The 11,142-nt window shown below is 33.7% G+C and overlaps 1 protein-coding gene across 1 annotated transcript; it reads left to right on the forward strand.

Annotated features, from left to right (window-relative positions):
- Positions 1–5,642: 5,642 nt before the first annotated feature.
- Positions 5,643–8,397, forward strand: LOC132293624 (transcription factor DIVARICATA). Its single transcript, XM_059791169.1, has 2 exons — positions 5,643–6,905; positions 7,265–8,397. The coding sequence occupies exons 1-2, from the start codon at positions 6,481–6,483 to the stop codon at positions 7,737–7,739; spliced, it is 900 nt and encodes a 299-aa protein (XP_059647152.1). The 5' UTR covers positions 5,643–6,480; the 3' UTR covers positions 7,740–8,397.
- The last annotated feature ends 2,745 nt before the right edge of the window (positions 8,398–11,142 follow it).

The following is an 11,142-nucleotide window of genomic DNA, read 5'->3' on the forward strand; positions in this document are numbered from 1 at the left end:
ATCCTCAAGAGCTCTTTGGGAGCTTCTAAAGGGTAGAGAATAGAATAGTCAATAGCTAACACAATATTGAGATTAAACTTCCAGTCCAATTGGGTTAGTCAATTTGTTTTCTTAAGAAAAATAATATCAAGAATAAAATTGACATAATTGTGATACCCCCGGATTTCTGAATGCGGGTTGGCCAGGCCCACGCCCGAATACCCGAGGATATAAAAACAAATAGATAATAAACGAACACAGAGTACAAAAGAATAAAGAAGAATAAATAAAATGCTGACAAGAAACTAAAATGATAATCTAATAATAAACCTCATAATGTATTTCCATTAATTAATAAACTCTTCTGATATAACTGATCCTCTAAAATACAACTCGGGAATCCATACTGTGTGGACCCCTAGAAAATCCGAACTAAACAAATGATAGCAATAACTGTCTAAATCAGGAAACTGAATCATAAAAGAACTTCTATGTAGCATCGGAAGAATGAAGTAGACTGATCCCCGCTTAGCACGAACAACCTCTACTCCTGACGAACACCTGAAAGATAATGGTGGGTCAGGCCCACAAACAAATTCTACTCTACTACAGTCCAAGCAGAGATCCGATACACGTATACATCCTAGTCAATCCAACAGTAACTAGTAGTCCGTATATATATATATACACACTAAATGAACCTCACTAGAGTATAGGGTTGTCTCAACCTGAATAGTAGGCAACATGCAAAACGCACATATAGTGGGCATGAGTACCTAGACCTACCAGGGTACACAACTACATTATATCTAGCTACACATCCCTGGCAATATATGCGCCCTAACCACTGATCTTGAGACTCAAGCTCATATCATGACACCATACTTATATATATAAAATCTAGTAACCATCCTATCCAGTATAAATTAATCCTCCATAAGTCATTCAACTTGTTCAGCTGACCTGACTTGAATATAAGTAGGATTTAACATTTTAGTTAATTCATTCCCTTATATAATAAATTAATCCTTCATAAGTCATTCAACTTGTTCAGCTGACCTGACTTGAATATAAATAGGATTTAACATTTTAGTTAATCCATTCCCTTATATAAAATAGGTAGGACTTAACTGATAAGTTAATCCGTCCCTAGAATGCCACCGTCCCATACCGGTGCATTAAACCACACAATCCAACAATTGATGTAACAATTAAGGAAATACATCAAACAATCCAGAAATAGTTATGATAATATGATATCAAGTTATCACAAAATAGGAATGACTTATTATTTATTTAAGATTCCTATATCATATGTCCTACACAAACTGAATCTTATACATGATGATATTTTATTATACTGTCAAATAAGCATTCTCCATATCCAATTCATCCTACACATTTAATCTTAATTGTTAAAACATTTTAAAAGATTAAATCCATTCGTTTGTTTAAAACATTCAAATAGAAAACATCATTATGATTGAGTCTATTTAAATTTATTTAAACCCAAACCTAGTTCCTATTTAATGTTCAGGAATCCTAGGCATGTTTCTACGTTCCATCATTCCACAGATATGAAAAATACATAATGTAAACATATAAAAATTCACACCGAAAATCACATCAAAATCATGCATTTATCAATTTATAACACAAGAATAGATATGAACCAATTTCATAAAACCTATGTTCTAATCCAATTAAACATGCATAATTATTTAATTTTATGTGTTTAATAAATCCTAGAATTTCCTAGGCATGTATAGAAATACGAATTAAAGGGAAAGAGATAGAAGAAGAACTTGCCTTAAACTTTCGGATCGAAAGTTAAATTTCTTTTTCTTTGATCTTCTCTCTACAGGGTTTTTTTCCTCCTTTCCTCTCTAACTCTCTCTCTAGAATGCATCACGTGAATATTTCTAACCCTCTTTTACAACCTATAACTATATATTTATAGGCTAAATAAAATAACCCTAACCCTTTTCCCAATCCAAGTCAACTTAAAAAAATAAATATTAAAATATTAAAAAGGTAAGTAAAATATGTTACGTATATAATTTATGTACATCTTTATTAAATAAATAAATTATAAACATTCCATTATTTATTAATGGATTATTCAATAATACTTAAGTTACCATAATATTATAAAGTAACTTAAAACATAACACGTATCAAATCTATGTATATTTTTATTATTTAAATATAAAACATATACATCAGATTAAATATTACTACCTAAATTACCATAAAAGTAATTAATAAATTACTTTCCCTTTTATATATATTAAAAAAGTAAGTAAAATATGTTACGTATATAATTTATGTACATCTTTATTAAATAAATAAATTATACACATTCCATTATTTATTAATGGATTATCCAATAATACTTAAGTTACCATAATATTATAAAGTAACTTAAAATATAACACGTATCAAATCTATGTATATTTTTATTATTTAAATATAAAACATATACATCAGATTAAATATTACTACCCAAATTACCATAAAAGTAATTAATAAATTACTTTCCTTTTTATATATGTATGTAATATATATCTATATATATACATACACAATTATCCATGGGTAATAATCCATACACATCCAACCTCCTATCCAAGTAGTTCATGAGACTCAATTGATTGACCCATTACTACTAACCTTAACCATAAAAGAAAAAATAAAATAAAATAATAAAAAAAGAAAACATTTAATTTACAATTAATCAAAACACCATTTAAGTACATAATCTAATTAAACAATCAACACATAGACAAATACAAATAATAAATAGACACATAATCAAATAATCAAGTAATACCTAATTCAATTAAACACATAAACAATTAGTTAAATAATCAATTAAATAATTAAATTTATAATTAAAATAAATAAATAAATACCGAGATTATCCTTTTAAAATTAGGAGTATTACAATAATGAATTTGAAATAAATGCATCTCGCATACATAAAATAAATGTGAATTTAATTCCAACCATGCATTTAAAAGATATAGGTCCTTTAACCACATAGCGTGACTAATGGGCACCTCAAATAATATATCTAGGACGGGGAGTGTACATTATCACTATTAGTGGGCTAAACCCGTTACTTATACTCCTTAGACAAACGCCGTGCCTGAAATAAGTAACTCCCGATTTTGGTCCGCCTTTCTAAAATTACATAATATTCGTAATATTGCCTGGCTAGTTGAAAATTCAAATGCCCACCTCAACAGCCAATTGACCCTTTGAAAAGTCAATAATAATAATAATAAAAAAAAGAAATCCCACGTGGCCAAAGTTCTCAATAAATATAACTAGCTTCCGAGTAGTACACACGAGATCTAACTAAAACCTTGATGCCACCCTGACTCTAAAGAAAATCCTAACATCATGCAATGTCACCAAGCCTTGAAGACGCCACTTTTGTATCCAAAAACTTTGACATCATAATAGCTTTTAGTCATGGTTCGTAATTGTAATGTAATGGATTCAGAAAAATGTCGGTATAAATCGATCGATTTATAGAGGTATGTAACGGTGTTTGATTTTTAAAAAATTATTACAAATCGAACGATATGTCGCGTATTTGTTGATACGGTAAACCGTGCATTGAGTCCAAAAAAAACACTAATATCGTGCCAGACCACCATATCTTGAGGGAGCCATTTTTAAGTCAAAAAGCTCTAATGGCATGACATGTTAGAAAACTTTGAGATAATGACTCGATCCTCTCTCGTGATGCTCATCGCACCTCAAGAGTATCACCCTTACGCTTAAGAGAAGAACTTGCACAACAATAAATTGACATGTGGCACTTTGCAATCTTGGGTTAAAGTTGTGGAGTATGGGACGAGATAAAGAATTAAAGATAAGGAAGTCTCATATACTTACAACAACAATACGAGAATTTTGGATCAGTGGATGAGAAATCAAAATAAATGCCCAATACAAGTGATGGACGTAACCAAAAGAATAACGAACCCGTGACAAATACATTTACCATCACCATTAAAACTTTATGAATGCATTTAATATCTGCATTAGAATCTTAACCCGACACATGAAGGCATGGCTAAAAGAGAGACTTGACCCCTTGGGTGTCTTTAGGTACACCAACTAGGTCAATAACCTCTAAAGTATTACCCAAAAAAATCTAGGACTATAAATATCAATACCAGGGGCAGGCATTAAGGGCAGAGGGAATTCAAGGATCAACTCCCATAACAACAAAGATCTATCACACAAAAAAACATTCCTACCTTACCATAACTTTCATTGACTAGTTTACTTCTCTTCATCCTATCATCTCGTTGGATACCTCACATTTGTGTGTTTGATATCTTCATTTATGTCATCTCATTCAGTGCTTCAATACAGGATCCCCGCAATAATTTTCCTATTGAAACTATATTTGAACATAAGGCCACCACCACTCAGTTGCAAGTTAGTAAAGTGCCTAGTAAGATGGCCCACCACATCATTCACACGTGGAGTACGCATATCATTTCTATACTAAGTTTCTCTCGCCAACATGACTAGAAGTGTAATTCAGGGTCGACCTTAGATATAAAATCTTTAATATTAACTCAATTCAACCTATTTTCAACCCAAGCCGAACTCATTTTTAATTTTTTAAGCTCGGGCTAAATTTGAACTTATAACTCAAGTTGACATTCCATGTTAGATTTTGAGTTGTTATAATAATAAATGAAATAATCTTAATTTTTTTATAACTAAAATAATAGAAGATATTAGCGTGACATAACAAGAAATAAATGAAAAGTTAATAACTTCAATATTTCGTATATTTTACAAGGAAGTGAAGTCACTAAATCGCCAATCACATGCAACCAGCACAAATATAAATATATATACATATATAATATTACAGATATATTTCGAATTCAATGTTTGGGACAGGCTAGAGTTAACCTTTGGATTGCTGACACAATAACCCAAGATCTCTGAAATGAAATCGAGTGTTTACTTTTCTATTTAAATCTGCACCAAATTATAATTCTTCTTACTTTTCTTAATTCTCTCACTTTTCTTAAGAAATGAGAGGTAATACTATTTGAATCAAATAATTGGTGGTGAGTCTTATAAATTCGGAATTTATATTCGTTTGAAGTGGAATTTATTTTTAAGGCACAGTCAAATCTTGCTATCAAATGTTGATAATTCAGTTTTAAGTTTTGAATATAGATACTTAAATAGCAAAACTTAACTGAGCAAAAAGGCATAACTTAACTGAGCAAAAAGGCCACCCACTCGCTGCAGAAGAGTGCTTACCTGGATTAATGAAGATAACCCTCTCTTGCGATAGGGAACTACTTGAAGAATAATGCTGAATTGGTTATAACTGGGTATATATATATATATATATATTTTTTTTTTCAATATATAAATAGGTATAGTGGAGTCCATGTTATGCTTGAGTATTACTATTGACTACAACTAGTAGTAACACAATTACAATCCATATGCAGAAACTCCACAGCTAATAACTGCTACGGTGCTACCAAACCTACTAGTACTAGTTTATATTTTTTATTAAATTTACAATAATACCCCTATGCATGTAAATCTACTTTTTGAACTCCTTGCACATCCACTTCAGAGATGACAGAGTGTCCTTCTTGGCTTTTGATTGGGCAGCTCTCTCTCTCTAGACTGTGTTTAGGGCACTTTTTCTAGCCCCTGCCCCCACAAAACACCATCTAGCCAATGACAACCAAACACCTTTGACCTCTCTTACTATCTTCTTCTACTGTTTTTTTTTTTTTTGGCTCTGTTGATCTCTCTCCCTTCTACAAATTTAGTACGAATTGCTGGCAAATTTGGATTCACTTCTTTAGACTCTTTATTTCTTCCGAAATTTTCTCTGTACTTTCCTTCTTTTCCTTCCTTGTTTTTCTCAGCCCCCAAAGAAAAGGAAGAACAATCTATCCCCACTTTTGATGCTCCAATTCTTTGGACTATCTCTATTTTCACTGTTTTCTTCAATTGGGTTCCTCCATCTTTGAACCATTTTGATTGGTTTTGAAGTGCACTTTATAAAAAGTTCCTTTTCATGGATTTTTTGAGTCTCACTTTTGTGATTTTCATGTCTTCAAGTTTTGTATAAAGGTTACTGCTCCTTTCTTCTTTGAAAATTGATCTGGGTTCTGTTCATTCTTAGTGTTTTGTTCCTTTTTAGATCTGAAACGAGTTAAAGCTGCATCATTCACAAGCAAGATCATCTTTTTCTACTGTTCCTTGAATTTTCCTTGGGTTTTGGAAAGTTGGGTCTTTTCTAGATCCTCCTCATCTCATGCTTATGTCAAAAGTGTTCAGATTCTCTTTATATGCTTCTTGATTTAATTGCCTGCTTGGCCATAGAAGCCTCCACTTCTCTACATTTCCTATATGGCTTCTAATTCAGTGAATTCTAAGGCCTTCTAGCTATGCCCTCCAACTGTACACTGTAATTCTTAAGAAACAATGAATCCAGAAATGGAAGTTATTTATCCAAAATCATATCTTCGGAATTCGAATTGGCTGTTTGAGGAAAGCAAGGGAACAGAATGGACAGCTCAAGAGAACAAGCAGTTTGAGAGAGCTCTGGCCTTATTCGATACGGATACCCCGGAACGATGGCACCATGTTGCATCCATGATACCGGGCAAGACCGTTAGTGATGTGATCAAACAGTACAGGGAATTGGAAGAAGATGTTAGTGATATAGAGGCTGGGCGTATACCTATACCTGGGTACACCCGTAGTTCTTTCACATGTGAGAGTGTGAATGTTCAGGACTTTGATGGGTTGAAAGAATTCTATGGACCTTTCGGTAAGAGAAGTTCATCCACTCGGCCTTCCAATCAAGAAAGAAGAAAAGGTGTGCCATGGACAGAGGAAGAGCACAGGTATGTTGATTTTATTTAAATTTCTGGTCTTTAGGTATCTCAATATATATGTAACAGGGTTATACATTTTAAGTGGTTGTTATTTAGAATCTCACATGCAGTATTGATACAATTAGATTACGTGTATAATGTTAAGGACATAAAATGATCATATTTGAGATAATTAACTGTTTTGAATGGATTCAACAAATTAATATGAATTCTTGCAAGTTGTTACATAGAAGAATGGTGTACAATTGAATTTAAAGAAAGCTTTATTACTTAATGTATTTTTGTCTTGGTAAATATGTAGTTATGTTGATGTTTTAGTTTCCTTGCTTGGTTTGTCATATGGTGTTTTTGATGAAAAAAAACCTCAGGCTGTTTCTGATGGGGCTTGAAAAGTATGGTAAAGGGGACTGGAGAAACATCTCTCGCTATTTCGTTACCAGTAGGACACCAACTCAGGTTGCTAGTCATGCTCAGAAGTACTTCATCAGGCAGCTTTCAGGTGGGAAGGATAAGAGGAGGTCCAGCATCCACGACATCACCACAATCACTTTCACAGACACTAAATCTCCTTCACCCGATCACTCTATCACAATTGAGCAGCCGCAGCAGCATTTGTATACAAATGGCATGGCCAAAGCTCTATATGATAGGAATGCGCCAAAGGAAGGAGTGACTAAGGCTTTCTACCTACCAAATAGCTGCTTGAACATGGCACCTCATCATGGGACTTCTTCATACGGGCTTAGGCTGCAGGAACAACCGATGCACAGAGGTACTCTTCATGGACCTCAGTTTGGATCTTATAATTCAATTTGTCAGATGCAATCCAGACAACCTACATGACTTCATTAATAGAAAGAAGCTAAGTTCTGAAACATGTGAAAGTTCTCTCTCAATTTGGATGTCTCTGTCCATGCTTTATGATGATCCTATGTCAATATCCTATGTGAATTTGTCAATGAAGACCTCAGTTATTTGATAGTGAATAGAACTTAGAATGCATTGTGCTTTTAAGTTGATATTGTGAGATATAAAACCAGAAGGGACAATTACCTAGGTGAAGTGTGAGCTGATTCTTAGGGAATTTGAGGGCAATCAGAAGTAATTTACAGATGGAGCTTGTGTGAATAAGTGAATTAACATGCCATTTGAGCTAAGAGTTTTCTGAAAAACGACCTTGAGCAAAATTGGCTACAACTAGACGGTGGGCAGTCCCGTTTTAGAGAGCTACTCACGTCAAGTAAACCGTGCAGCTTCCAAGTTCACACAGTGGATGAAATTCAGGAATCAGTGAGATAAGTTTATTTTCTAGAATGTTTTAGGCAAGAATGCTTTATATATTCTGTTAGTATATTTGTTCACTGTGAGATTTCATGAATTAATCAAACTAGAATTCCTCTAGAAAATCTTCTGTAGTCCTTTCGTTACTTGGTGAAGTTTGTAAATCATTGTTTCTCATCAACCTTTCAGCAATAAAATAATTTGAGCAGGTGTTTCATTATTTTTTTCTGATTTATGATTTTGTGATGAACTGTAGTTGTAGAGTGGAAAATCTAAGTACCCCATTTGACACAAGGGAATCATTTTCTACTCTTTAAACTCTCCGCAAAATAAAGTGGAAGCAGTTGATTAGGACAAAAGGCCATGTCATTAGAGGCTAACTCCAAATTTTCCAAGTCACAATCCACTCTATGAAATGACATAACTAATACGAACGCTTTTTGAGGATGCCTGTTTTGGTGTAATAGGAATTTTACCCTCCACAACGCTTATTTGACTGAGTTTGATAAGTTAAAGCCGTGACAGATACTCTTAGACAACTTGTGCTTTGTTGTGTCTTCTTTTTCTTTGTTCTCTACTTGAATATGACACCCTCTCTTTCACTTAGTTCTCTTGAATGGGGATGGATACAAGCTGAAGAGGATCCTCCTTGATGTATCAGTCAATTATTAAAATAAAGAAGTAGGAATCCATCTAGAAATATATTCGTCTTTGTTTTTTTCTTTTTGTTTTTGAATTGTGAGTTCACTTATTAGTTAATATCTTGTATTTATTTTTTTGTAAGTTTGTGTTCAATTTTTTCCCTGCCCATTACTACTGGTTCGAAAGATTTGAATTTTCAACAATGTCCATGGTTTAGTGATCTGTTCACCAAATTCCGTACTCTCTGTGACCCTGTTCAGGAAGTAAGAGTATCTAGCTTTGTCATTAACAGGATAATATATAGTTTTTATTTAATATCAATAAAATGGGGTCTAAGATTCTTTTTTTGAGAGGGGAAGCATTAATTTTGACCTTAGATTTCTTAGAAGTAATTCTAAAGCGAGAATCTCCAACCTAATCAAGTGCTAAGCACAACTAATCAAAATCCAATCATTAACTGACAAGACAATCTACCAGTAAAAATCATGTAGGGCTTTAGAATTAAAAAAATCAAATATAAAAACCCTTTGACCTTTTTTCCTAGGGAAAAGAACACTGGCATGTGTTTAACCACCACTAAAGTGCATCTATGTTATATTATTCTATGTCCACCATCCTCCTTCAAGTGTTGGTTTTACATTTGAGCAAAAACTCAAGTGGCTTGCAGTCCCCAAAATGTCAACAGAAAATTGGTTTCATGGTCTCTCCTGTTTCATTATGCACCTTCCCTGTTGTTTGCTAGTTGAGTAATGTCACAGTACCACCATCGGTTTTTTGCGCGATTCCAATTGATAGTGTCCAACAAACATTAGATAAGAATACAAACTCTCTTCTGTTAAGATGTTTATTTCAACGAATGTCACATCAGTAGGTAGTAAAAACCAATAGAGCAAGTTCATCTCTGTCCTTGCTAATTGTTGCACACATCACTGTTGCTGCTGGAACCACCCTGGGAAGCCTAGAGCCCACCAGCATCGCTTGCACAAATTATTTTTGGTCCCACCCACTAGGCAGAATTCAAGACAACATGAACAATATGACTATTCCAATAAACTTTTATGGTAAATGACAAAACTGCCCCACTTTCTTTCTGGAAAGGAGAAGCTTTCTTTCTACAAGTTGCATAGGAAATCATTTGCCTACTTTATTCTAATTTTTGATAAACCCTCCAAGTATATTTAGACCACGTACCATGTCTCACCTACACCTTTGGTGCTGTGTGTGTGTGTGTGTTTTTTTTTTTTTTTTCCCTCCTCTTTGGAATTTTGATTAGCAATATTTTGGATACCTTGCATCAGAGTGATTTATATATACATATATTTACATCACTGGTGCTTGAAAATAAGCTTCAACTCCACAATAGTAGAAAAGAAAACTAAAAAGAGAAAAGGTTCAATGAGTGGCTCATGTGGAAATTGGTTATATTTCTTTATAGTGCTTCTTTGTGGTACTAATGGATCCCAAGTGGGAGCTTTTGATACATATCAAAGAAATGGAACAAAAGTGGACCGAAAGAAGAAGACGTGTTATATATCATCTTGAATTTTTGAACTTGAAGATGCAATGAACAAACTATCTCAATTTGGAAAAATAAGTCTTTATACTTCAAAATATCTCAATCGTTTTTTCCTCTTTTTTCATTCTATTTATAGACTTTTACAATTGTTCTTGAAGCTTCTTCTTCAGACCTCCATGTGGGACCGATCATTTGGGCTCCTCTTGGACATCGGCCTATTTCCTTTACTTTGAGATTGGGTTTGAGGATTGTCTCAGTAGATACTGGGCCTGATGGGTGGTCATCTGATCTGGTCAAGTGTTCTTTTCAGATACAATCTTTAGTAATACGGGTTGTACCCGGCCCAGGCCATTTTTGGAATCTTCATTTGCCCCCATAATCTCTCCCTAATTGATTAGGGTAAGATTATCGAAGAGACTTAATAATGACATGATTGCTCGAGGCAGTGACGTGGGGAAACGATTGGCTGGTTCAGAGGCTCATGTTTCAAAATGTGAAATATCATCATTGCCATGACTCTCTGGTTATTAAGTCACTTCCTCTTTAAAACCCCTAACTTCCAATCTTTTGCCTTTCTTCTATCTTTCTTATCTTTATCTTCGAGCATCATCTCCTTAAATCGTTTCCGTCAATAACCAGTCTTCTCCGATGAGTTCTCCCTTTGCGATTCTTCATCTTTCACTTTGCTGCGGTGTACTCTGCAGGTCTTCTTTCTAAGGTTAGTCTCAATCTCTTGTTATTTTTCGAGGATTTTGCTCTTTACTACTTTCTTCTTCTTTTTTTTTTTTTTTTTTTTTTTTTTTTTTT

This window comes from Cornus florida, unplaced genomic scaffold, assembly GCF_030987335.1.
Source record: "Cornus florida cultivar Cherokee Brave unplaced genomic scaffold, ASM3098733v1 CherokeeBrave_3.0.0_Hap2_Chr02, whole genome shotgun sequence".
Lineage (NCBI taxonomy): Eukaryota > Viridiplantae > Streptophyta > Magnoliopsida > Cornales > Cornaceae > Cornus > Cornus florida.

Excerpts from the sequence above, each read along its gene's own strand:
- LOC132293624 (XM_059791169.1), top strand. The coding sequence starts at position 6,481 with ATGAATCCAGAAATGGAAGTTATTTATCCAAAATCATATCTTCGGAAT. Across the intron at positions 6,906-7,264 it reads TGGACAGAGGAAGAGCACAG|GCTGTTTCTGATGGGGCTTG; the intron begins GTATGTTGATTT and ends AAAAAACCTCAG.